Source organism: Pleurodeles waltl, chromosome 3_1 (assembly GCF_031143425.1).
Source record: "Pleurodeles waltl isolate 20211129_DDA chromosome 3_1, aPleWal1.hap1.20221129, whole genome shotgun sequence".
NCBI classification, from domain to species: domain Eukaryota; kingdom Metazoa; phylum Chordata; class Amphibia; order Caudata; family Salamandridae; genus Pleurodeles; species Pleurodeles waltl.
The window spans coordinates 681,478,676-681,506,162 of record NC_090440.1 but is presented as its reverse complement, the minus strand read 5'-3'; the positions used below and the strand labels follow the sequence as shown (position 1 = coordinate 681,506,162).

At 43.5% G+C, this 27,487-nt stretch overlaps 1 protein-coding gene across 2 annotated transcripts in view; it reads right to left on the bottom strand.

Annotated features, from left to right (window-relative positions):
• Positions 1–27,487, bottom strand: part of KCNQ4 (potassium voltage-gated channel subfamily Q member 4) — an 861,160-nt gene that overhangs the window by 74,228 nt on the left and 759,445 nt on the right. For both annotated transcript variants that reach the window (XM_069223287.1, XM_069223288.1), the window contains 2 exons: positions 16,037–16,254; positions 6,964–7,066 (listed from right to left, as the gene is read on the bottom strand). In XM_069223287.1, coding sequence (XP_069079388.1) covers positions 6,964–7,066; positions 16,037–16,254 — 321 coding nt within the window. The remainder of the gene's footprint in view (positions 1–6,963; positions 7,067–16,036; positions 16,255–27,487) is intronic.

Below are 27,487 nucleotides of genomic sequence, written 5' to 3'. Positions count from 1 at the left end.
TCAAGAACATTTATGGCATTAAATCAAATCTATTCCCAATTAAACCAGGGAGATTGGCTTTACTTCATCGACCTTCAAGATGCATATTTTTATATTCCGTTCACCAAAAAGTATAGATAGTTTTTGTGGTTCGTTGTGGAGCAGGACTATTACCAATGCACAGTACTCCCATTTGGCCTAAAGTCAGCACTCAGAACATTCTCAAGGTGCATGGCAGTACTGGTGGCCCATCATAGGAAGCACTGAATCTTCATCTACCCATCTCTAGACGACTAGCTCATAAAGGCATCATCTTCTCAAGAAGCCCAACGTCATTTCAACTGGACCCGCGATCTCCTTCAACAATTGGGGCTTCATGTAAACCACAGCAAGTCCACTTCCATTCTGGTTCAGAATTTACATTACTTGGGAGCCTCCATAGATACCGTGCAGGCAAAAGTGTTTCCTTCAGAGGAGACACGCATATCGATCCTTCAGAAATGTCACTCTCTCATGAAGGTATCTCAGCCAACAGTGTCGGCAGTGTCCTCTCTTCTCTGTTTGATGCCTCCTACATCTTCCTACTTCCAATCCTTTGCTTCCACATTTGGAGTCCCAAAGAATGCCTTGAGGACAAGTCAGACCAATAAAGGGACAACTAGAAGGACACGATCAAGCTGTCCCTTCACGTCAATCAGTCCCTGAAATGGTGCTGCTGTCCAGCCAATCTCCTGGAAGGAGTGCCGTTCCACCAACAAGACCCATCTCAAACCATAGTGAGGGATGCATCACTACTAGGATGGGGAGCTCACATGGATCACCTCCAGATTCAGGGCATGTGGTCTCAGAGAGAGATGACCTGTCACATCAATCTCCTCAAGCTCCCTGCAGTTCATCTATCGCTCAAGGCCTTACACCTGTCATTCATGATCCAGACCGTGCTTCTTCAGACGGACAATACAACCACCATGTGCTACCTCAACAAGCAGGGGGGAACCAGGTCCAGGCCCTTGTCACATGAGGCCCAGGCGATTTGTAAGTAGTTCATAACCAGGAACCCCAACACCAATGCAACTCACCTCCCAGGAGTCCAAAATGCTCAAGCAGACACTCTCAGCAGAGTTCTGGAAAAAAAGTCACAACTGAGTCTTGCACAACAAGGTTGCGCAAATCATATTCCCACTGTGGGGCACTCCAACCATCGACTTGTTTGCCACTGGGAAAAAAAAAAATGCTGTCGCTTCACCTTGAGGTACTTCCAACCAGGGAACACTGGGGTATGCCCTATGGATCGACTGATCCGGCAAATTTCTTTACGCCTTTCCACTGATTCCCCTGATACCGGCAGTCCTCATCAAGACAGTTGCTAGAGCAGATGTTCAAATAGGGCAGGCCTCACTTAAAAATGTGTTTGCTTAGATTGGACTAGCTATCTCATTCCTCGGTCTTCACCACCATTTTCAGTAGGGATGGCTGGCTAATCAATTCACTGCTTTTGACTATCAATGGAGATCCCCTATAAGAGAAAGAACAGTTTCTTACCTGTAGCTCCAGGTCTCTCATAGAGGAATCTCCATTGAAGCCATAAGCAACCCTCCCTCCTCCCCAGTGGAGTGGACAGAGGTACATATATCCCATACCTACATTCTAGCATCGCCTCATAAAGAACTGAAGCAACTGTCACCTGCTGAGCATGATAGGATACTGGTGGTCTCTGGGCCCTTAAATGCACAGTCTCTTATTCATATACTGACAGCCTATGGGGCTACACTGTCCTGCTTTACTTAATCTCTCTAATCCTTCAAAAAAGTGTTTTAGAAAAGTGTGTATGCTGTTTTACCATGAAATTATGTATATATAAAATTCTCTTGGCCCCTTTTTTGACTCTAAGATGAATAATTGGGCCATTGTAGCCTACTCCTGTAGGTTGCATTATTATTTTCTCTCCTAAGTGACTCTGCAGGCCTTCCCGAAGAATGGTGAACATTATACTCAAGAATAAATATTGTGAAGAAATGCTCTAGGGTACCCACACATGAGCGAGACTATTCAGTGCTTCTGACTTCAATGGAGATTCCCCTATGAGAGAACTGGAGTTACAGGTAAGAAACTATTCCTTATTTTTCTTTGCTATTTCCTACCTGTACGTGTTGCATTTTGCAGTACATGTAGAAAGAGGAAAATGCCTATGACGATTATTTTGTCCCTTCATGCAGAAAAACAATCCTCACTGTAATGCAGGCACCCTTTCACCATAGCGCAGGGGTGTCTGTGTTGGCGCTAAGCTGCACTCAGTGAGCCAGCACAGAGGGGAGAGCAAGGATGCACTATATCTTAGTAAATATGGCACATTCCTGCCTTCTCCTTTTAACAAAGCACTGAAAGTAGTCTTGCTGCATTGTGCTGTGTCAAATGTTAGTAAATCTAGACCCATGTTTGTTAGGGTCAATGAGAAGCAACTGAGTAACATCCAGCATTTGCTTTGTAGATCTACCAGGAGCACCCCACTGCATGCACTGGTTACAGGCAGCCAGATTAATCATTTTATAGGGACCTCCCAGGGGTGCCAGTAGAGCAGCTCACAGGCAAGTGCCAGTTACAGCAGCCAGGAGAAATCATCTATACTCTATACACTCTGCCTAGGAGCATCACAGGAGCAGCCCCAAGGACATACTTAAGTAATTATCGGACAAGCTAAATAGGGTCCACTCTGGAGCGACCAACAACCAGCCAGCGGTATGCACTAATTTCCTAGAGCCATTATAAATACCTTTTAGCGCCCCTCCCCCTCTCAAACTCTTCAGTTGCAATAAGAAAAGGACTCATGGGGATTCACTGGATACAGGCAACCAGGATAAATGCTATATACGTTATAGTGTCTGCCCAGGAGCATCATATGAGCAGCCCAAGAGTACACCTTGGTAATTATCAGAAAGGCTAAATATCCTCCACCCGGTGCAATAGACAACCCTCCAGCCGTATTCACTGATTCCCTACCGCGATAATAAATGGCTTTTACTTTCCACCTATTGGCAAAAAGATAAGGGCTCATGGGGACACACTGGAAATAGGTAGCCAGGATAAAGTGACTTACACAGTTAACTCTTGAGCTACAAAAAAAAATAAAAACCCTTGCCTTGAAAAATGTACAGCCAGCCAGGGTAAGTGGCCCCTGGGTTAATCCATTTGATTTGGTGACCACAAAATAGTAGACATCTTGTGCACCTGGTACTAGTAGCAGCAGTGAGGGAATGCTGTGAAAAGAATGTGATTGGAAGGTTAAGTGATTGAAGATATGAAGAGAGAGGGAAAGACTAGTATGGCATAGCTCTTAAATAGCCTCATGCCCAAGCCCCTCTCCAGAGGCTGCACTCCCGGTCCTGATGCTCTGGGAGGAGAGATTGAGACAGTCAGGAGCAGGAAGAGGAAGATGCAAAGGTCCCTGGATGATGTTCCACTGTCTCTGTCTCATCTAAAGACTGTCTCTCATCCGAAGGTGGTGAGGTCGTCTGTGATAGAAGGGTGACCCACTCTATTACATTATCGCGTCTGTGCTCTCAAATCACAGGATGTCTCACACAGTGCCAACACTCATAGCCGTATTCACCATGTCCCCATCATGCAAAACCTGTTAAAGAAGTCTCGCCTAAAATCCCTGTATAGTCAGATGGGCATAATCATATCGATCATATCAATTATGCATAACCCTAATAGAGCTCCGCATTCTGCATATTATAAAAAAAATGTTTCATAGACAGCTTCAATGAGTATCCGCCGCAAAGCAATAAATAATACACATCTGCATACACTGGCTTCTGTCGTCTCTCTTAAGAGTCCTGTAGAGACTACCTCGAGGACTCAGTTGAGCAGCCAACGGCATGAAGAAACTCTAATTATGTTACACAAATACCCTACATGATTCATCCTTATATGGCAGAGGAGGTACTGGCCAATACAGACAGTACACTTAGGTGTGTCACCAGAACCAGCATTTACAAAGAAGGAACCCACGTAATGCCCAAGGAGTGAGATAGGAGTAGACCATTGTGTACACTGGTTAGGTTTTCTATATAGTGTAGTCTTGAGTAAGTTGTCTTCAGTAGATAGTGTCAGGTCAAAAAATCAACCTTTGCTTTTTAAATATGGGAGGTGAGTTCGATGTTGAAGTTGCTTTGTTCATATTTTCTATGTATTGTTCAAGGAGTATTCAGTTCTCTTTGTTATGCCTCTGTTGGGATGGCACAGCATGTTGAGCCAATCCCAGGTTTACTTACCTTGGAAAATCTGGGATTGTGCCAATATCTATGGGTCGATGTGTGGGAATGCCCACAATCCACCCATGGATCGCTTCCCCAATGCAAAGTAACACAAGGCAGCAATTTGCGCTGCCTTGATTTACTCTGGATTCACTAAGCCACACAAAGCACACAAGGTATATCTGCGTGACTTAGTAAATTGGACTTGTGTTGTCTTGCATCGCCTTGCGTGATGCAAGGGAAACACAAAGGCTTGATAAATTGGACCCATGGTGTACAGTCTGCTAACACAGATAATCCTCCATGAAGAAGATTTGAATATTGCACTGTAGGAGTAGGTGGAGCTTCAAGCCGGGGCTTGATTGATTTAGGATTGTCACATTTGTTTGTCTCATTTTGCTTAGAGTCGTTGTGGGTATACACACCTGATTGTGACCTTGGCAGCCGCCATCCAGTACATGCCTGCGGATTTCCCTTTATTATTCCTGGGTAGACTCCAAACATTTGCTATTTATTTATTTATACATTTCTGAAGCACGCTGCTATCCCATGGGAGGATCTGGCACTGAGGGCTCGGGATGAAGCTGACTGTCATGGAAATTTTATGACTGACTGAAACAAATAGGTTTTAATCTGATGATGCAATGATAGATAATAAAAAAATAAAGTGCAGGGAAAAGGCTAGGCATTCCAATAGTTAGCAGTCAGTAAGGAAAAACTTGTCCTTCCCCTACGAGCTCAATAGATGTGAGGACACTTAAGTGGAAAGGAGTTGCTGGAACGCAGCAGTCTGTTGGAAACAGGGTACACCAGCCTCTCATGGAGAGAGGAGCAGCCAGCTCCATGAAGTGAAGGGTGGTAGATGCAGAATGCCACGGACAGAATAGCCTTAGTAGTGGGAAGCCAATGTATGATGTCGAGATGATAAGAGTTGGGAGTGGTTACAGAAAGATTGACAATAAAACAGCTGCAGAATGTTGGATCAGTTGAATATGTTGAAGAATGAAGATCAAGGGCCTAGAAGGAGGGAGTTGCAGTAACATGGCTGAAAAAATATGAAACGTGACCTCTTGATGGAGAATGATAGGAAGAAAATAAAGGACATTCCTGAGTACTTTGATGATAAAGAAGCAGGCTGGCCTAATTTTACTGGCGTGGTTGTTGAAGGAACTGGAAAAATAAAACAAAAATGCCTAGATTATATCTTGATGTGGCAGGAGTGGGTGGGTGCCCAGTTCTGAAAGTCACCAACTAGAACTCCAGATGTTGAGCTCGCTACGAAGGACTTCAGATATTTTGCCATTCAGCTTCACTGAGTTAACATTCAACCAAGTGAATAACACACTCGTACAAACCCGGAGTTTGATTTGAGCCTAGATAAGGTTGTCCTCGAAGGTGACTGCTAGCTGGGTGTTGTCTGCCTAAGCCATGAATGAGAACATTAATAAATGAATGTATAGGGCAAGACGGAGCATTAGTAGACTGCAGAGGGCAGGGCTTAGTGCTGAGCTCTGTGGGAGGTCACAAGACAAAATGAAGAAAGAAAAGAGGGATGGCGAACAACCTGAGAAGGACTGGTAAAGAAATATAGACGCTAGGGCAGGGATGAATTGCAGGTATCTAGTTGGGACAAATGGCCAATCAGTGTGTAATGCGTGTCCATGTCAAAGGCCGCACTGAGACTGAGAAGACGAGTGTCCTCTGTGACGGCCAGAAGAGCAGACTCTGTTTCATGTAAATGAAGAAAACCTGATTGCGCTTCATGAAGTATGTGGTTGCTTTCAATGAAATGTGAAAGCTACTTGTTGGCCACGAATTCAAACATTTCACTAGGGAAATGAGAGGTTTCATGCATTTCGGAGGGGGGGCGGTTTGAGATGCAGCCATTGCAATTTCAGAATTTTAAATGTATTTTTGCCCTTATATATTTGGGTTATTCGTTTTAAAATCCTAACCATTGGTCGCAGCTAATTATGTATTCATTTCAAATCTATGTGGTGGTCTTATCTAATATTGTTATTTATCTCGGGTGTTTTGTGATGCAGTAGTTTGTTTTCGCTGTTTATTATTACACATTCCTCTTAGTTCTGACCTGTTTGGAAAAGACTGGTCCTGGTGCTTCCGGCACGAAGCTGTGTCAGTAGCTCCCTCGTACTATAATTCTACAGCACCACTGAAATGGAGAAGTCTTAATAATTTGCATCTCTGCCTAATATGATCAATTGAGCCAACTGGTTGTTCTGTGCTTTGTAGAACATTTTACTGGACAAGCATGAATCAAATTGTTTTAACTCTCACTGTGACGGTCTTTCCACAGGTATAATGGCTAGCAGCGCTGCTCTAGGGTCTGCTGTCACGCCTGCATGGAGGCATGCACCATACTCTGCTTACGCTGTTGACGTCGACCTCACCAGCGCGAAGGAAAAAGAGTGAAATGTAGTCGAAGTGCTTCTGTGAGATTCTGAGCATGTGTAGCGTGGCTGAGGTAAGACACTATGCGCGACAGGTGCTGTGCCCTTATTCCAACCATTCATGCCTGCTAGGAATGTAAATAATGGAACACTTCCATTTAGATAGCGTTTAATGCACTGCAAATGTGACAGAGCAGCCATTTTGAATCAGTCATTGTGTATTCACGTGGGTTATTTATTTCTTGTAGCAAAAGGAATTGATAATGTAAGATATATTATACTGACTTTCCTTTGTATTGATATGATGTGGCACTCACCTCACAGCTCGGATGAGAGTTTTCACTGCAGGCATGATGTCTTCCACGGTGAGGTCACTGTGGTACCCCTTTTCATCCACACTGTCTTCTCCAGTGCCCTCAACTAATCACAGAAAAAAAGAGTTAGGATACCCTCTCAGAGAAAGAAATATTCATTAGCCCTCTCCCAAGCGAAGGTGTGATTCTGTGGTTAACACGGAAACAGTAAAAACACAAGGATATCTCCCTGACAAAAGGTGTGATCCTGAGCGAATCGGCTCACCTATTTTTGCCCGAGTTCACTTTTCAAATACAAAAGTTTCATGGGACAAAATAGCATGACATTGGCATTGTGTACTCACCACAACCACAGCTAAAGTTGCTTGGACTTTTGGGTAAAGACTATATGGTTAGAGTTGTGAAATCTGTGGGCAGTGGTGTAGACAGGCCCATGTGCAAGTTAAGAAATGGATTTCCTGGTGCTGTTTGCACTGTGAAATACAGAAATAATTAGGGTTCAGTGGGCCCGTGCCACCGCACCTGCTGCACCAATGGAAGCTACGCCCCTGTCGGTGGTATGGGTTCTGATGGTCACGAGCTACACGCTCTGCTCTAAATTCATAGGCCCAATGGCATAAAGCACGCCCCTGCAGACCCTGCGGCGTTTTGGGGGGTACTCTTCAGGCCGCCCCCACTGAGCCCAAAACCAATGAATATCTGTGAGATAAGGGACACTCAGGGGTACCTCATCACAGTCTGCATGGGATGGCGGGGGGTGAGGTGGGCATTTTCTGTGTTGGTCTTGGGCGGCCCAAACATTCTTAGTTTTTGCTGCGAAGGCTGCCTTCGTCACAAATGTATAAAAATCAGCTAAGTGAGAACCGTTCAAGAAATATGTTTCTGTGCAAAAGTGTGAGGTGCTAAACGGCTTCATCGTCATTTATACGGGCTCAGGTGTACATCTCCGTGCATATGTACCAATGTAAGAGTCTGGACGTTTTTTACGCATTATAGTTGTGTGTGAGATATGCCTCTGTCTGTGAGTTGTGTTACTGGGAACGTTACTATGTCAGCGTGGTGTGCGTTGGAGTAGAGATAGCTATAGGGATCTGATGTAATATAGCTGCCGGTGGGTGTACAAATATGTCTCTTAATATATTCCCAAATCGATGGGTCTGTGTCTTCGTGCACGTGTGTCAGTGGTTATGTTCTGCTGTCTGCGGGTAGCTGTTTATGACTGTACATCATTGCATTTGTATGCAACGGCGGGTGTGCGCTCGTGGGTGGACCTACGATTACATGCATAAACGTATGAGAATGGAACAGAAAGTGTCACACAAACTAGTGCTTCTTCAAAACCAGACGAATATTGCTAACAGGAACTACATTCAATCAAAATCAAAATAAATAGCAAATGACTGACAGATAACTCGGGATTGCTCCCTGCCACCCCGCTGCTTTCTTGACATGTCCGTCCAGCGGAGACAGCAGCACCGAACCACCAGGGGGAGCTCTAGCATTGTTAATGTCTTGCCCGACGAAGGGACTTAGATCAAAAACAGACCTCAAAACAAATGAGTAAGTGGCGCAAAGGAATTATATATGTGAAGAAAAAATCATATTTTTAAGTTATATTTTATTTGCCTGAACAGAGTCCCATCAAGAATGCGAAATACTATTTTTAAACATTTGCAAAACATTATACTTCCAACTTTCAAAAGTAGGATGTAAAATACTTCCACTTGAAAATCTTAAACTGAGGGATGTGCCAGTGGATATTCATCTTTTTAGATAGGTATTTACCCACATCGGTGGATATGTTCTTATTTGTTCGAGTACCTACTGTGCACGTGTGTATATGGGGCTATGTACTTGTTTTTGAATGTGCGAGTATTTGGGTGTATGTCTGAGCTAATGGACGTGTACCAGTGCGTGAACGTAAAACCCCAGTGTGCTGCTTTGTACGTCTGGTGTCCATTCTTGTGGTTGAAACTATAAACGCATATAAAACTATGTAGTGGAATGCGGTCCACCTACTCCACCGATTACCTTTTATTCTGCGTACGAAATAATCACCGTATTGTTTCAAGTCTAAAATGCTGCATAATATTTTTTGTTCAGACCTCTTCAACAGGGGATTTAAGAGGCAGAAGGAGTTTGAGGCTAAGAACAAAAAAACAGCGTACACATTTTTTTTGCCAATCAGTCTTTAAATAGAAGTATTGGGAACACACCCCTCCCTCCACCCTCTTCACGCTATGCAGATGTAAGGTCCGTGTGTTGCTATAGCATGGGCCCAGCCTTTCAGATCTAAGGTTCATTGACCAATGTACATCTGAATGGCAGCAGCTGGATCTACAGGAAGTGGAAGCCGCAGGATTGCAGGATACGAGGGCAGGAGACACAGCAGTGAAAACAGGTTTCCAAGCGACAGCAGCTGGACTTTCAGGATACTGATGTGGAGTATCACTTAAGTGTGAATGGTGCCAGAACTCAGAGCCACCTATATATTACCGTGAGTAAAGCACCTGCTCCAGAGATCTATCAGTAACCCAGATGTCGCTCATGTGATAACTAAGCAATGAAATGCTGTACTAGTCTGCCCTGCTGACTCTGTTCTGCTGGGAACGGAAGATTGTGCTTACTGCCTTCTGTGAGTGATGGAAGCTTGCTTTTCTAGTGCCAGGCGGAATTTATTGAGGAAGCAAAGACTGCCCTACCTCTGCATGAGTTGTATGTGATGGGACAGAGACTGTCCTCTGAATGCAGGACGCTGTTTCTACCCCAGGTGTTTTATTAAGAAACTGAGTTTCCATTGCTGTTGCTCCATCATATGAAAAAACAATGGATGTTTTGAACGCATTAGAGATTATATTTCCTGTGAGCCAGGGATCTTTTAAAAATGTTTGATACAAGATACTGAAACTGAGGAAGGTGTCTTATCTCTGTGGGCAATGTTAAAGTGCCAAAACATGTTGATGGAAAACATAAGCATTGTGCATTGCTTGAACTTTCTGTTTTTAATTCCGTGGTATGGAGACACCAGTCAATACATTTTTACCAAGACACAATTTTAATATAGGGTTAGAAGTTTAATAAAGAGAGAACGTAGATGTTGATATAACAGACATAACCTCACCCAAACAATGGAAACCATAACTAGAAAACTATACAACCTGTGAACTATCGTACTCACTGATGCTTCCGTCATCTAGGTGTGGAACCCGTTGATGAAAATAACTTATTAGTAATAAGGTGCCCACCCGTCCGTAATGTTAATGGACTGTCCGTAAATTAGCCCTGACGTCCGTTGTCCGTTATTGATGTCTTAACGGACGGCATTGGTCGGTTATTTTCGCCTCTTAGCTAAATGGCAAGAGATAATTCCCACACTAGATTCCCCAGCAGAAGTGGAGGGAGTCTCCTGTGTTGTGTCCTGGAGGGAAAGGCAGGCAACTAAAAAGAAATAAGCCTTCTTGCCAGGGTGTCTGTTTCCCCAAAGAAATGCAAATGTGTCCAACTGGTAAATGTAAAAGCTGCTTGGGAGGCGTTAATTGGTGGAGTCACTTGAAGCTTCCCGATGACAAGATATTTTCTTTTGAGAGGGTACTGTAAAGGTGTTCCAAGCTGAGCTATGGAGTGTGCGCTACTAATGGACAGTTATAAAAAATGTTTGCACTGGGAATACTCTGCTTATCACTGAAATCTATACCTTAGAAGCACTTTTATCTTTAACCTAAATTTATATGTACATTTAGAGGGAGCCTATATTATACAGTGTATAATGCATGTTTATAATAAAGACAAACATTGGTGGAGCATTCAGGGACCACCTAGCACTAAAAATACACGTCACTTTTCCCTGCTGCACCAAACAAGATTAAATTCTGTGGGCCTCTGGTTGCACACATATACGTCTGTAGTGATTGCATTAGCCAAAGGATGTTTCATAACATAAAACAGTGCACTTTGCACGGATTAGTTTAACTTTTATTTATTTTTCAGTTAAGGTGTGTATTATTTTATATGTCGTTACCTGACGGTGAGAGATCAACAATATAGTTACAGAGTATTTTTCTCTTTTTAGCCACGCCTTTGATTCCGCCTCTGTGCTTACTGACACTGCCCACATGACAGTATTCATCCTTTTTTTTAATGCACTTCAACTGCTGCATTGATTTAGCTCTGAGGTGGGTGAGCCAACACATTAACAAGTAGAGCCGATCCAAGGGTCTGCCTCAGATCTTAGAGCCGTGCACAAGTAAAGCCCTGATATGTTTGCTATATAAATATTACAACAAACATTATGTAAAATATAATAGCATTCAAGAGAAGTGTATTTCTTTAACACGTGAAGCACTGACATTAATCTGTCACATTTAAGTCTATTAAATCTAACACAATCTGTTGCTTTACAACTAGTATTCAGAACTCACATATTTGAAATTGCTTTCATACACATTAATGAAGAAAAAATAGTTTTGGTGAAGTTAAATATTTGCCTACGATCACAAAATTTAAGCATGGACCCGCAATTTGTCCCTGCTTTCTAATTTAACCTTGTACAAATCAGCCAGGAAATGGGTATTTCTCTTTTCTTATGCTAACGCTATGTTTTTACTTCTTTGTGCATTTTTCAGCAGTTTTTATATTGCATGAACTCGACCCAAAGGCATTATAGCACTTTTAATGAACCCCCCCCCCCCCATTACATTACACAAGGTCACATTCATGGTTTACAGGCATGGAGAGATTAAGTGCTTTGCCCAGAATCACAGGATGTTGAGCCGATGCAGAGACTCAAACCTGGTTTCCCAGTTCCAAGGATGGCAGCCCTGGCCCTAACACTATATCCTGGGGAGAGGGAAGGCAGTACGCTGAATCCACATGAAAGCTCAACTACATATGGGCTTTAGATTCCAACAAAACCTCAAGCTGAGTCAGAGCCAGGCTTCAAGCTGAAGCCAGGCTCAAGCTTTCAGTGGCTCGCCCACCTCTAGAATAGGTATATAATGTCTAAAACATCAGTGATATTAGTATATGATGTCCTGTCTTCCCTTACCTTCATTATTTTGTGAGTCCCGCATCATGCAACTGATGAACTTGCCCTGCGTGAAACCGTCTTATCCGAATGGGGAGGCCTAGCAAATGTATTGCAGAAGCATACAGTTTCTATATGTTAGTGAGTTTGAGGGTTCTAGTAAGGTAAGAGAAAGTCAGGTGGAATAACTCTGGGTGGCACTGGCTAGAATGGTCTGTAGGACACAATGAGTAGTGCAGTAAGCCCTCCTTAAAGTCTTTACAGGTAAAACCCATTTTATGCAGGAGGCAGCCAGACAGCCAGTGAAACATTAATTGGAGCTGTGTAGCTAAATAATGGCATTCTAAGTCCAGACGGGCTAATCCACCCACAGTCATGGATGGCTTTAGAGTGGAAAAAGCTATCAGGTGGTGCCCCAGCCCCCAAATCATACATGAAACATGTTGAGGCATCTGAAGAAGGAACAAGGACTGAGCAGGTGGATGTTTGGAAAATAATGTAACAACTGGGGTAGCACCACCATCTACACTAGTGCCACGTGTCCCATTACTGAAAGTGGAAGAGAAGACCCAAAAGCAAACTGGGCTTGAAGGGACCGAGTCAATCCGCCCAGATTTCCATCCTGCAAATCAGTGGGTTAATGGTGGATATTAATCCCTGGGTATTGAAATGTAACTGATTCCCAGTTTGATCTGGGCTCTAATTGTATATAAAGGGGGGGATACACTCCCATATGTTAATAAAACACTTCTTACATTATAAAACCTTTATCATATTTTTACATTTTGATTGTGTAATTTACATCCCAAAATGTTGATGAGTCTGCATGTGCTTTGGCCCTTAGGGATGAACCAGATCACTGGTTCAGCCTTGGCTTGGCTGCAGAACTATTTTGAGACCTGGGCAGAGTGGACAATTTCCTAGCACACCTTCGAAAGAGTCTGGCGCCTGCTGAATCCTTCATAAGCACGACCAGCTGACATTTGTACCAGCAGAGTTTCCCAGGGTGGGTGGATACTGATTGTTCAACCACTTGATAAGGCCTCTTCTGTTTCTCTCTTCTCTGCTGAGAAAAATCCCCAAGTACACAATAATTTCTGATACTCATGGTGAGCCCATCGTGTCTGATTTTAGGAATTGTCCCACCTTGTTCTTCTCATCCTCATTTGTACAACTCTGAGCAACAACCCTTTAAATCGGTTGCTGTGGGTCTCCCATCCGATCTCGATTTCATCTTGCTCTTTAATTCTATTTGTCTGGTATTCTGGGCTCCTGGTTCCGAGTTAAATGTAGAGTTCTGGAAGCACACTCTAGTGCTGTGAGACTACAGACAAGTTGTGGGTACCTCACATCCTGTCACTAGGTTGGAAACTGTCAACCACACGATCTGCTCTGTCTAATTAATATTTTTAGATTTAACTTTGAGTGGAGCTTGCTTGAGGTGAGCCAGATGTTTTTGTTCCACCTGTCTAGACTAGCAGATTTCACTTACCTTAATGTTTCCCAAACGGTTTGCCATAGGTTTTAAAATGTTTAGAAACATAATCAAAAATTTGCTGTGGCTTTCTGTTCAGGAAAGTTTTGGCAAATCTGGTTAGGGGTCATGCCCCTGACAACATGCTCAAAGGCATTAATTTACTATCACTAATTTACTATTGACAAGGACATAATGTGCCACTTGAATGTAGCATACCTAGAGGCAATTACATAAAGACCATAGTGAATAAATAATACTATGTAGAAAATAGTAAATAAATGCACTGATAACGTATTGGCATATGCCTCTTCTTGGATGCATACATAAACGTGAACTTTATCCCCAAGTTTTTGTCCTGAAATTCTATACTCTGTCCTGAAATTCTGTCCTGAATTTTTACACTTTGTCCTGAATTTTTTAAAGTCCTGTCCAGAATTTGCCTTCAAGTAAGGTGATCACCCTAATTAGGAGGGCGAGAGTTTGTCATCTTATGTGAGTGTACGTGAATGCATGTTCATTTTATGAGACTAGTTGTTCCTTCCAGGGTTGTCGAACTCCCTGTATGTTAATGTATGTTTACGGATAGGATAAAACAGTCTTTTAATTCCTCTCACTCCCCCCTTACTGTTAGAGCCTGTGTTGTACCTACTCTATTTCTGCAAAAAAACATGTGATATTATTGCTGCATCTGCCATCTCTCCTTTACTCATTCTTTGTTTTAGGGAAGGTTGTACTGCTGCTGTTCCTTGTTTTACCTTTGTAACAAAGCTTAGTATAATTCTTTCCAATACACAACATAGAAAACGAATTGCATCGCCAATGCTTTTTCAATGCAAGATGTGAATGAAAGAGTGAACTCTCACAAAACATTTGAGAAGAGTTTCCTTTGTGTTTTATGTGTGAAAAAAGCTGTTTGGCTAAATGGACTTTATGACTTAGTAAAACATTAAAACCTAGTTGACAAGTTGTTTTGTGTCACATATGACACCTTTAGCCAACTCTGGCGTTTTAGACAACAACACTTCTGGCATTTTAGCCAACAGCACTTTGCATGGTGTTTTTTGAGCCTATAATGACTGTGGTAAAAGCAAAACTACAAGCTCTACAATGCAACGTGCTGTTGACTGAAATGCCAGGGATGGTTGATGGTATCATATGTCATAGTGCAATCTGGCAGATTTGTGAAATGTAAAATTAAATTTAGTTCATGACTTTGTGTTTTTCCTAGTAGGCGATCGAAAGGTAAACACCCAGTTAGTGAGAGGGCAAAAGCATCCTTTCATATTCAGATACATGCAAATGAATTGTGTCACTGCTAATGAGCTAAAAGTAATTGTAAAAACAAACCTACATGCTAACATTTTTATACCAGAACAATGTGAGCAGCAGCAGCCAAATATGTACTGCTCTCCTTTTTTCTGGTGTTTTTTAAAATGGATCAACTTTCAGCTGTGGCCTCCACCCTTCTAAAGTCTTGGGGTGAGTGAAGTACGCCACAACTTCGCAAAAAAACAAAACAAAAAAACACATACCCTCCCTCCAAAATTCTAACGAAAACTACCCCTCCCACCAATAGCCCAAATAACACTAACTAAAACACAAACACTAACCTTACATGCACTACAAATTTACATACATTAAACACATGGATTAAACACACATGCATCACACAGAAAAAAAAGGTACTTACCCATGGGCTGTGCATCCTGCTCTTGTGGCCTCTGTTCTCCAAAAGAGGAAGAGCTCCCCTAACCAATCTTGATGCTGCTATCATGCTGTTAACCAGAATGAAAGAAGCACCTAGATTGGATGGAGTGTCCTGGCTGGACGCTCCATCAGGCCCAGGAGGCCTGTGCCTGTTCTCCACCCAGCTGTCTTAAGACAGCTGGGTGGAGAGCTTCAAAGTGCGCATGTCACTTTGGCCAATGCAAAGCAGCCGGCCAAAGTAATATGTGCACTTTGGAGCATCCAGTCCAGGCACTGCTCCAGCCCTCTGCAGCCAGAAGCAGAGGCAGTCCTCTTCTACCTCTGCTTCCAGCAGCAGAGGGCACGCCCATCGTGACTCTGGCCTGGTGCGCGCTGCGTAGGAAGAAATAGAATGGCAATGAAATCTTTTCATTACCATTCTATTTCTTCCTGCTCAGCTCGCAGAGTGCAGTGGGGGGGGGGGGGTGCAATGCTCCCCCACCCTCGAAGAGAAACTGCCACTCGAACCTTTAAATACACTGTTGATGTGCCCTGTATTGAACAGGTGTAGTGCTGCAAGCGCTAAACCACAAGGGATGCCAGTATTGAAAAGTTTGTGGGGTGGTCGTATTTCTGTACAGGGAGGATGTGACGCAGAAGTTCGGGAGCTGGACTTCCACTTTTAGATTATGGACAAGACTGACTTGCACGTAATTAGTCCCTGACTGGAGCGGTCAGGTAAGCAAAAAAATAATGAACACATATGAGACCCATAGTTTGCAAGTGGCTGGGATTAATTCATACAACGGACCTATTATTTTTCGTTCTTATTAGGTACATGGCACCATGCTTGAACAGACATATTCTGATCTCTCCCTTGCAGGTCTCACCATCTACTTGGGGCCGTGGCTTGAGCCGAAGGGAAGCCCGGAACCGGGTCCGGTCATTGAAACTCCAGCTCTTCTGCACCTTGGTGGAGTTGGTGGCCTCGGTCATATTCTCGGCGGTGGGAGATTGGCGTACATTTGGTGCCAGGTACTGCTTCCCGCGGATCCCCTGCCTCTGCGAGCTGCTCATCCGGATCCGGCCCTTCAGGCCGATCTTACTGCTAGCGGAAGGTCAGAAAGAGACAGGTAAGTATCAAGGGTGGAGGGATTTGGGGAGCAGAAAGTGTAGTGGGGCAGAGATAAAGAAAGAAGAAAAAGACATAGACATGACTTGACACATCACAAAAACGACACAGGTGCTGGGGTCTTGCCTGTCCTATAAGAAAGAAGCTCTCCGGGACTGAAGAACGGGTCGCCTTTCTGGGACTTTATTACTTCCAAAATTAAAAAGAAGAAAAAAGGTAACATGCTGTTGCCTAAACATGGTTGCCTTAAGCCTGTAATAAAAAAAATTAAATTAAAAAAAATGAACCTTCACATTTAATTCTAATCAAACACAGTGAGGGTATTTCCTATTTGGCAGGAGGTTTTTTTACAAGAGGAAGAGAAACCTTTTTTTAATTTTAATACACATCTGAGTAAAATGTAATTCTTCCATGTGCAAAGAAAATATACTCTTAGTTTTGAATTACTGTAACCTGAAGACATAATCTAAAAACTCATTTAAAAACACAAAGATGGCTAAAAAAAATGTAAAAGTGAAAATAAGTTGTCCTACTAGCGCTAGATCGGAAGCTCACTTCTTCAGTGCACGTGTGATCGAGAAAATGCAGTCTGTTTAAATGTCATTCACATTTTCCTTCCTCCCACAAAAGCATACAGCTTCGGCAGTGGGTCAACCTGCTTCAGCTGTTGGCTCTCTTGCAAAGAGGAATGGGAGGAGCTCAGATATTCCAGAGGCCCGCCCAGCACCCACACACAGTAAGCTCTCACCTCCCCAGGCACAGCAGCGATTATGGAATACACATGGCTCACAACAGGACCAAAGCAGCCTAAGAAGTTACACTCTTCTACAGGAAGCAGCTGATTTTATACACACCTAACCCAATAAGTGTCTCTGATGGGATTTCCTTTGCGCTAAGGTAAGAACGTCATCCTACAACAGCCTCTTGTGCGATATCCCACAGTAGTATTTTCACCTGATTTACTTAAGGGCGATTTTTAATCCTATGGACATTCTTCTGGGGGTCATTCCAAGTTTGGCGGGCGGCGGTTGCCGCCCGCCAAACTTCCCCCGTCAAAAGACCGCGGGGGCCATTTCGACTTTCCTGCTGGGCTGGCGGGCGCCCGCCAAGGGAGCGCCCGCCAGCCCAGCGGGAAAGGCCCTGCAACACAGGAGCCGGCTCCAAATGGAGCCGGCGGTGTTGCAGGGGTGCGACGGGTGCAGTTGCACCCGTCGCGATTTTCACTGTCTGCTAAGGAGACAGTGAAAATCATACTGGGGCCCTGTTAGGGGGCCCCTGCACTGCCCATGCCAGTGGCATGGGCAGTGCAGGGGCCCCCAGGGGCCCCACGACACCCGTTCCCGCCATCCTGTTCCTGGCGGTAAAAACCGCCAGAAACAGGATGGCGGGAAGGGGGGCAGAATCTCGATGGCGGCGCTGCAAGCAGCACTGCCATGGAGATTCAGCCCAGCCAGGGGTAATCCGGCGGGAAACCACCGGATCCCCTTTTCTGACCGCAGCTTTACCGCCGCGGTCAGAATGGGCAGGAAAGCACCGCCAGCCTGTTGGCGGTGCTTTCCGTCGGTCACGGCCCTGGCGGTTTTTACCGCCAGGGTCGGAATGACCCCCACTGTGTCTTCTCCCACTCAAGAAATGGTTGTGAGATCTCTCATACTAAAAAGGTCTATAATCCTAGGAATGACTTTTGAGATTTATTTTAGCCTGAGCATCCAACAGGTATCAGACCACCAAATACCCCACACCAAACCACCAGACTTAAATTACACATGCCCGAAAGGGTTCCCACGGGGTTGTGAATTTAATCAAAATACATTTATCTGCATTAGTGGACCAAGACATCTGCACTCATTTATGTTCATCAACAATGTACCCTCTTTAAACATACTGATATTTATTATTTAAATACAGTGCTTTGTTATTTAAGTTTGACATTCAGACTAGGGACATAGTTAAAAATCTGCCTCCAATAGAGCAACATTTTTATGATCAATATTTAGGCCACATTATTGATGTAAGAAGATATTTTTGTTGTTGTTGCTATTCTGGTGTACAAACGTTTTAAGTGTGCATGTGGGTCACATAAAAGGGCCTCAGTGGAATACATGCAGAAATTGTCATGTATTTTCTGGTACATGTAAACCGTTGGTAGACAACATTCATACAACATTACCCCCTCTTCGTTTAAGAGCTCTTTTTGGGATTTGTTTTATCTTTCCCTATTGCATCATAAAATATGTATTATTCAATGGGTGTAACATTTGAGCCCAAAGTACCTACATGGATCACCGATGCAATTTTTGCACAGCATCTTGAGTGTGACAAGAGATTATTTTTGCACGACTATAAAGGAACATTCATCACAGTGCAAACATGGTATACAGTAAGACTTGCGGGATTTTATTAAGGTAGACATTCTATTTACAAATACCTATGATCGCCTGCAAATGCAGGATTGAAACCCTCTGAGACACAGCAGACCTCCATCTCTCCATTCATATTCGCAGAGTGTCAAATTGGCAACCCCTGTCTCTTAAATGGGTAGTAGCAGCAATGTTTATTAAAATCAAGCATGGTGTTACTGTACATCATGAGGGGGCTCACAGCTGTTCCTCATGCAATATCACCCCCCTTTGAAGAGTTGGTATTCATGCATCTTCTTTGCAAATCACGAGGAGTTTCCATGTCTACTTTACAAGTTGCTAAGAGTCCTGTGACTCATAATGTACCTTTTGTATATTGAGAGGCATGTTTTTATGGTTGCAAAGGCTTCAGTTTCTAAATCGAGGCTTTGTGACAGCAAAAACCTTTAGTACATCTGACCCTATAGTATTTTATTCCATACAAGCGTTTATCAAGATGTTTTTATGGTGAAATCTGTCATCCAAGAATGTCTAAGTGAGGTTCTCAAGTTATAGGAATTGCCTCAAATGAGAAGTTGATTATCTTCTCAATCTCTTATAGCCGACAATATTTATTATTTTTATGCAACCAGTATTAGGGCAACAGGTGGGTGAAGTGAAATGGAAAAGTTGGCCCTTCTTGAAGGAAACCAAAGTTTTCAGTGTTCAGCCGAGACAAAGTTTCACTTTACCAGACCTATTCCTTGCAGCTGGATGTCCCACTGAAGATGGAGAGAATGAAGAGAACCGTGTTTCCCTCTGGCTCTTAGTGCCACTCTAGTCTTGAGTAGCTTTGGAAACACACACCAGCTGCTGCTGTGAAGCGGTTTACCTTTCATTATCCCGGGACACACAGCAGCAGGGAACTGAGACGTAAACTTGTTGGCAGATGGTAGACAGCTGTCTAGTGGTCTGCGACGACCCTGTTCAAATGTTGATACCACTATGGTTTGTCCCAGGTTTATTTAATCTTTGCTAGATTTGCAAACCTGGTGAAGATAAAAAGCATTTTTGGCACATCCCTGGTGATGACATTCTCCTCTAGGGTGTATCCTTTTAGGACTGTCTATCACACAATGTCTCTAATCCTGAAAGTGTCTACTGATAGTTGTCTCTTAGTTTGTGACTATGTTCTTTAGAGATTTCCCATCTGAAATACCTCCATTAACAATCTTTATAGAAAGGTGCCTCTTCTGACACTGTGAGAGTCCTCACACACGACTAGGTGCCTCATGTTGGATCTATGATGGTTTGTCATTATGAGTCACCTATAAAAGTGTCTCCACAGTGGGCGGTGGAATTTGCTTTCCACCAGCAGAATTGGTGAAATTCGTTGACTCTGTGTTATTCTTGTAATGCATAGTTCTGGCCAAATTCCACCATTTGCTGCATGGTAGATTTTTGTTTTCCTGCAAGGCTTCAGAAATACGAGTTGGTGAGCGAGATTTGGTGTCTCTAATATGATTTTCTAACGTGGGCAGTCATGATAGGTTGCAGTTAATAGGTTGCTTCTCGAGAAGATTTGCTGGCACGTCAAGTAGATTTTCCACGTGAGCTGCTGCAGCAAAATGAACTCGAATGGCCGCACATTCTTCTGCAACGCATGGTGCTGTTCTTGGTGATTTTTCTACAGTGCTCACTCTTCCACTACCAAATTGCAGCTCAATGTGCTTAATTTCTGCCTGTTGGGGGAACTCTGTGGAATCATGCAGAGTTTTTACGCAACTCCACAAGTTAGACCAACCCCTGGTCTCCTCATCCCTTCCTTGATACATGAAGTCACCGCTAACAGGATGGTGCTTATTTTGCAGTTATCTTCCATTGCCTAAGGCATCAAGTGCCAACAGAGAGACCACCTGTCACTGTGCCTCTGGTCAGACAGGCTGTCTCATGAAATTCCTCTGTCTGTGAAAACGCCTCTGCTCTTGTTCTAGTTGGGTAACTCCTGATTGCTCTCTGAACATAGAAATATTCCATCTGATGAGAGAGTTCCAGCTATGATACTTCAAGAGTGAATCAGCTCAAACCATGAAGCACCAGTTTCCCTTGTATTAATGTCTTAAACGTGTGTAAGCTAAATAAATGTTGAAGGCCCCCCCCTCTCCAACTCCAAGGCTTTTTTCAACCATTATTGTTGTCAGGGTGAAAGCAGCATGCCTATTTTCTGATATCTGACCCTTTCACAATAGGCAGGGTCTCCTGAGAGGAAGGCTGTACTTGCGAAGAGTTAGATGCATAACAGGCAGGATTTCAAATGGACTCTGACTCCAAATCACCACCTACCTGTCTAACAAAGGCCACAGCCTGTTGCGAAATTTCAAAATGTCATTATTGGTCAAACTATCTTTTATCCAAGACTTTAAAATGCCGCTCTAATCCCGGGGCAGGTGCTTGACCCCTGTTTTCGTAAACGTCATCAGGCTGGAGAAACAGTTTTGTCTTGTTATGACAGTATTTCCTGTCTGTTAGGCTGAGGCACTGCGATGTCTGGGAACCGAACCCACTGGTTAAGCAGAAAATGCACCCTACCCAGTTACTTCCTTTTCTATTACACGAATAATTCATACGTTTAAAATGTAATAGGGCTCGCTTTAATAAACTTACACAAGCATGCCAACATGTTGTTCGCATGTGTGTGCAATTAAAGCCAGCCCTTTTGGTTTTGGCATTGCTTGTTTTTCAGACGCCTTTATCGGGTAATCAATCATAAAGTGCGCCAAGGAAAAGAACGTGCACCCTTTCAAACACAAACTCGCATCTCTCACTCAAAGACTTTGGGAACTGCTCATTCGTGCACAGAGCTGTCACACACAGTGGAATGCGCGTGTCCATTAACACACACATGCCACTATATGTTGTTGTAGTGTGTAAAGATTAATCTATTAATGTGCATTAATGTGATTTCTTCTTCACTCATTCAATTCGTGCAATAAAAATCACACCCGTGCATGCTTAGCCACATTGCCTTACTTGACACTTAACATAAATGTGCATGTGCTTATGTACGCTATGCGTACACATGCACAGATAGGAGGGCAGCTCACACGTTGACATTAACATAATCAACAAAGCGGCGAGGTGTGTACATGAGCATACACGCACTACCTGCAGGATGTCTACTGTGACACAGAGATTCAACCTATTCCTGCGCGCGCGCACACACACACACACACACATATAACCAAATGGTAAACTATACCATGTACACTTGCATGAAGAAACAACATAAACACACATTCTAAGATCAGAGATGAAGTGTACACTTTCAAGCAGTCACAAGTACACACACGTACACATAGATAGTCAACAAGTATACAGACAATCCATATACATGTTCTTGCAGCCACAACATATGTGCACACACATCAGAGGGCACTGTACACTTGTATACAATCACAAAAACCAGAATGTACCAACAAATATATGCATGGATAATGAACACAGACAATTATAACTTTTTATAAGAGACATCTCCTCCCAGCACACAGCTAGAAGGAGAAAATTAATTTTACCTCTTGAATAATCTCTAATTAAGTGTACTGCTTAAATATATGAAACGCGGCATAAATGCAAATATAAATATAAAATACAGATAAGTGTCCAGCATAAAAGGAGGTATTGGGCTTCAACTGCTTCTTTGCAAAACAACAGTCGGACAACCAACGTAGGCACCCAATGTACCACTCCTCACTAGACCAAATGACAGGAACCCTCTCGAAACTGTATATGCATTCTCACCCAGTGATAATGCTACAAAATGCTGCTTTATTTGTTCTAAAAAGTTTTTTTTTTTTTTAAAGACAGACATGACCGGATATGTGGCTAAGACAGTTGGACATATCTTGTGAGAAGAGACACGGTTGGCCAATAACAGTCATAGTAGGCGGTCCATAATAGAATTTAAAAAGAGCCTACTAGGTAACTGGATATAACCCCCAACATACAGTATTAGAACAATAGTAGAAATAGATATAGAAAGAGGTTAAGTAGGCAGCTCTGACTAAGGCACAGGATGGAAAGAAGAGAGGAAAGGGGAGCTAAGGAATGGGAGACAGGAGGAGGGAACAACACCGTATGACCGCAAAGCGAAAAATAGGGATTTGAAAGGAGGTGGAGCTCACATCCTCATGTAATACAAGGTAGCAGCGCAGGCCTTATTTGGTGGCCATAAATTTGTCAAGCGTATGTCAGATTGATTGTGTTGTGCTGTATTTGCAGAAGATTTGGCCAGGTTACTTTGCGTACTTCTAAGGTAGGTAATCTATGCTCACCAGGTGTGATAAGATATGTTATTAAGTGCCTTCCATTCCAATAGAAGTATTTTGATTCCCACTGTGATTAGGTGGTCTAGGAGAGCCATATTTTTGTGCATTAGCCCCAACAGGAAATTGGTGGCATATGGGCCTAACAGTATGAGGGGGAAGCTTAAGGGAATGTTCAGTTTGAAAGTTGCCTTGAGTTGTTTACCTACGTCCTTCCAAAAAAAGGGGAGGACCATTTACATGAGAAGAAAATATGTTCCGAGTCGCCGAGTGATTCACCTCAGGACCAGCATCAGACTCTTAGAAATTCAGTTTAAAGAGCTTGGCTGGCATCAGCATCAGACTCAATGAAATTCAAATAGAAGATCTTGGATGGGGTCCAATGCAGTATATTTGAGACAAAAAACATAGGCCCTCATTCCGACCCTGGCGGTTTCAAACCGCCAGGGTGGAGGACCGCGGGAGCACCGCCGACAGGCCGGCGGTGCTCCAATGGGCATTCCGACCGCGGCGGTAAAGCCGCGGTCGGACGGGCAACACTGGCGGTCTCCCGCCAGTGTACCGCCGCCCATAGGAATCCTCCAAGGCGGCGCAGCTAGCTGCGCCGCCGAGGGGATTCCGACCCCCCCTACCGCCATCCAGTTCCCGGCGGTTCTCCCGCCGGGAACCGGATGGCGGTAGGGGGGGTCGCGGGGCCCCTGGGGGCCCCTGCAGTGCCCATGCCACTGGCATGGGCACTGCAGGGGCCCCCGTAAGAGGGCCCCTAAATGTATTTCACTGTCTGCTTCGCAGACAGTGAAATACGCGACGGGTGCAACTGCACCCGTCGCACAGCTTCCACTCCGCCGGCTCGATTCCGAGCCGGCTTCATCGTGGAAGCCTCTTTCCCGCTGGGCTGGCGGGCGGCCTGAAGGCGGCCGCCCGCCAGCCCAGCGGGAAAGTCAGAATCACCGCCGCGGTCTTTCGACCGCGGAACGGTATTCTGGCAGCCCCCGACAGGCCGGCGGCGACCGCCGCCGGCCAATGTCGGAATGAGGGCCATAGTTTGGAAGAGAGTACAGATCACGCTGTTTCTAAGTAATCCAATTGAGATGTTGGGCCAGCCTTAACAAGGCAGAGGAGGCATGTCTTTGTGATGAATGTGTTTGTACCACAATTTTTGGATGGGTGGTATCGAGTTAGATTGGTGATTATGTAAATATTTGTATATCTTAAATGCTTTGTGGCCTCTTCTTATTGAAACAGATTTGCAGATTGGAAAGGCCCCAATTTTGAAAGTTGTAACTTTTAGGAAGTCATAAACAAATCTATGTTTCCAGGGAGTGCTTCTCCTTCAAAAATGCAAAGGAACAGGGTTAACTAAGCTCAGATACCATGTTGATGCCCTTTGCTGCTCCCATACGGGGCCTATGGCTGACAAATTCACTGTTTCAGTTTTGTTCATTATTCCAAAGCAACAGGGCCAGAGGTTTCTCTATACTGGAAAAGAGGTGTTGGTCGACTAATTGTAAGAAATGAAACGTGTCATCGACATTAAGTCTAGAGTGGGGTAACATTAGTTTATACATTGTTAAAGTCACAGGTAATGAGTAAGGTGAAATAAGCTGGGGTTCGATTAGTTGCCAAGGGACGTGTGATTGGGAGACCAAGTCCAGCTAGCATACGCCATGGGCCATCAGGAATGCAGTCTAGTAATCATACCAGTTTAGTAAGTTGCATCCTCCATTCGTATATAGTAAACAAAGCTTTTTGAGGGCCTCTGTGGGTTTCTTTGAGGACCAGAGAAATTCTGAGGTCACTCTATCCACATCAGTAAAGAACTGGTTGGAAAGACGCTCTGGGGGCATACTTGATAGAAAGTTCACTAAAGAAGTTATCATCATTTTAAAGGTCTCCATTCTGCCCCACCATGTAATGTGTTTGGGTGACCCTGTGGAGAGTAGACCGTTAATTTTGTTTACTGTCTTCTGCTGATTATATGAAACTGATTCAGATAAATGATTAAAAACCATACATTCAAATATTTAGTTGGCTTGGGCTGCCACTGGAGACCCATATGCCCAACACAAGAAGGAAGACAGTGAATAGTGACAAAACTTCTGTCTTTTCTTTATTTGGCGAAAAATCAGAGAATCCTAAATCAGCCTGTATTGGAGATATGATAGCAGATATCATAGCCTCAGGGTCCTCCAATAAGATTAGTATATCATTTGCATAAGCAGCCATTTTAAATACGAAGGGAACTCCCTTCATCTCTGGATCGACGCTGATCATAACTAGGAGAGGGTGTACTTCTAACAGGAAAGGAAGGGGTCAAAATGGGGCAACCCTGTTGTGTACCTTGGTGTAGGGCCAATGGAGTAGAAGTTGCACCACTGATCTGAATTCCTGCCACGGGTGCAGCATATAATCCCATTACCATTGTGTAGAAGGCGTTGCCTAGGTTGTATTCAGTAACGACGCATCTAAAAGGGGCAAAAAGACCTTTTGAATGTTTTTTGCGGCATCCAAAGCAATTGCAAATGTAGCCGTTGGCTGGGAAAAGGAAGCCTTTTCACTTATATAGCAAAAACAAGTGGGCGTTGTCACTAGCTAACCTGCCCTTGATAAATCCAGAATTGGGAGGGTGAATTAATTCCGGAATGAGTGGTTACAATCGTTTTGCTAATATTTTCACACATATTTTCACTCCCATGATTAGCAATGAGATAGGTCTGAAATTTTTTGGGTCTAACTGATCTTTCCCCTCTTTGGGGATGACTACAATGGTCACTTCAGCCATTATACATGGTCGCTTGAGCTGCTCAGTTGGTTACTTTACAGTAAATAGAGAGATGTTTAAAAAGGGTTTTCATAGGCAGCAAAATCGTAGTCAAAAAGGTTATATAAACATTGAGGAGGAGGCAATCTGGACCAGGATCTTTGACTACTGGAATGATCTTAATTGCCTTTATGAGCTTATCCCAATCAATTGGCCTGTAAAGGGACAGCTTCCCTGACTCAGCAGATAGCATATTCAATGGAATGGATTGAAGAAAATCGAGACATGGCTCATTACTCACCGTAACATTAGGGATATAAAGTGAGGCGTAGAAGATCTTAAAGACTTCCAGAGTAATAGGGGTTCTGGATTTATGCACCTCCGGTCGATCTCCATTAGCAATGATAAGGGAGCTATTATGTTTGAGTTTGATATAAGCTGCTAGGGACTTTCTGGCCTTATTTAGATAAAAGAGCGTTTTACCCTTTTTAGCCTGAACCATTAGATGAGCTCTTTTGCTGATATCTGTATTATATTCATACTTAAGACATTTGATCTCCAGCATCAATGAAGTTTTATTGAATTGTCTATAGAGTGTTGTTTTATCGTTCATCTCTGTCTCTAGTTTAGAGTGAGTCCTTGCTATCTTTGTTTTTATTGGACATGCAGCTAATACAAACACCTCCTGAGGCTCACTTTAGCGCATTCCAGAGGTTAACAGGAGGGAAAAACAAATTCATGTTTTGCTGGAGGAAAAGATTTACTTCCTTACCCAGCCATTGCTTTTCTTCTCCAGACTCCAGGAGTTCGGAATTCATGCACCATGGAATTCTTATTGGGTGGGGAGTTGGAGAAATATTGATAGACACAGTGATTGATGCATAGTCTGCGACAAGGATCAGCTCAATGGAGGGGGCAAAGGGGTACTGGATAAGATGTGCAGAAACTAGTAAATAATCAATTCCCAAGAAAGCATTGTGAGGAGGGGAGAAAAAGTGAAATCACAGCCTGTCAGGTTACAGAGTCTCCAGATATCAGTGAGTCTTTGCACTGAACAGTGGTTAAGCATCGATTTATGGGCTTTGGGGGGGTCTATATTTGAAAGCCAACTACCCATCCAAGATGACATCCTCTGGGAGGCTAAAATCGCCCCCAAGAAGATCCTAGCTGACTGGGGTAGAGTGTTGCACTCTGGCTATGAGCCATCTACCCACTTCGTCCTGCTCAACTGCAATTATCTTAAGGCCTGAGTGTTTAGTAATAAGTGTAATTACTCCATTTTCTTTGGAAACTGCAGGAGAGCAGGCCAAGTCAGAAATCCGTGGAAAGGGCATTCTTGTAACCAATTTTAGTCTCTGGGGAAAATGTCACATCTCTCTTAAGGCTGTTACAGTATTTGAAAATCTTTTTGCGTTTTACTGGGTGGTTACGGCCCTCCATATTAAGTGAAACCACTGTCAATGCAGCCATAATGGAGGAGCCTGTGGAAATGGTAAACATACTGATAATTGTATATCAAGGAATGTCCTAGGTAGATTAAGCTTACAATAACCTGGTAACATGAGGCGAGTAGAACAGGGGTGCACCATAGGGAAGGAAGAAAGGAAGAGTACCCAAGAAACAAAAAGGTCCACTCTTAAAGGGGAGGGAAGGGAAGCAAACAGGCAGGGGAGGGAGTTCACTGCACTACCATAATTCATGAATATCTGAGTAGTAAAACCAATGTATAATAAACAGGATATTATCAAGCTGAAGGAACATATCAGAAAGGAAATCATGAACCTAAA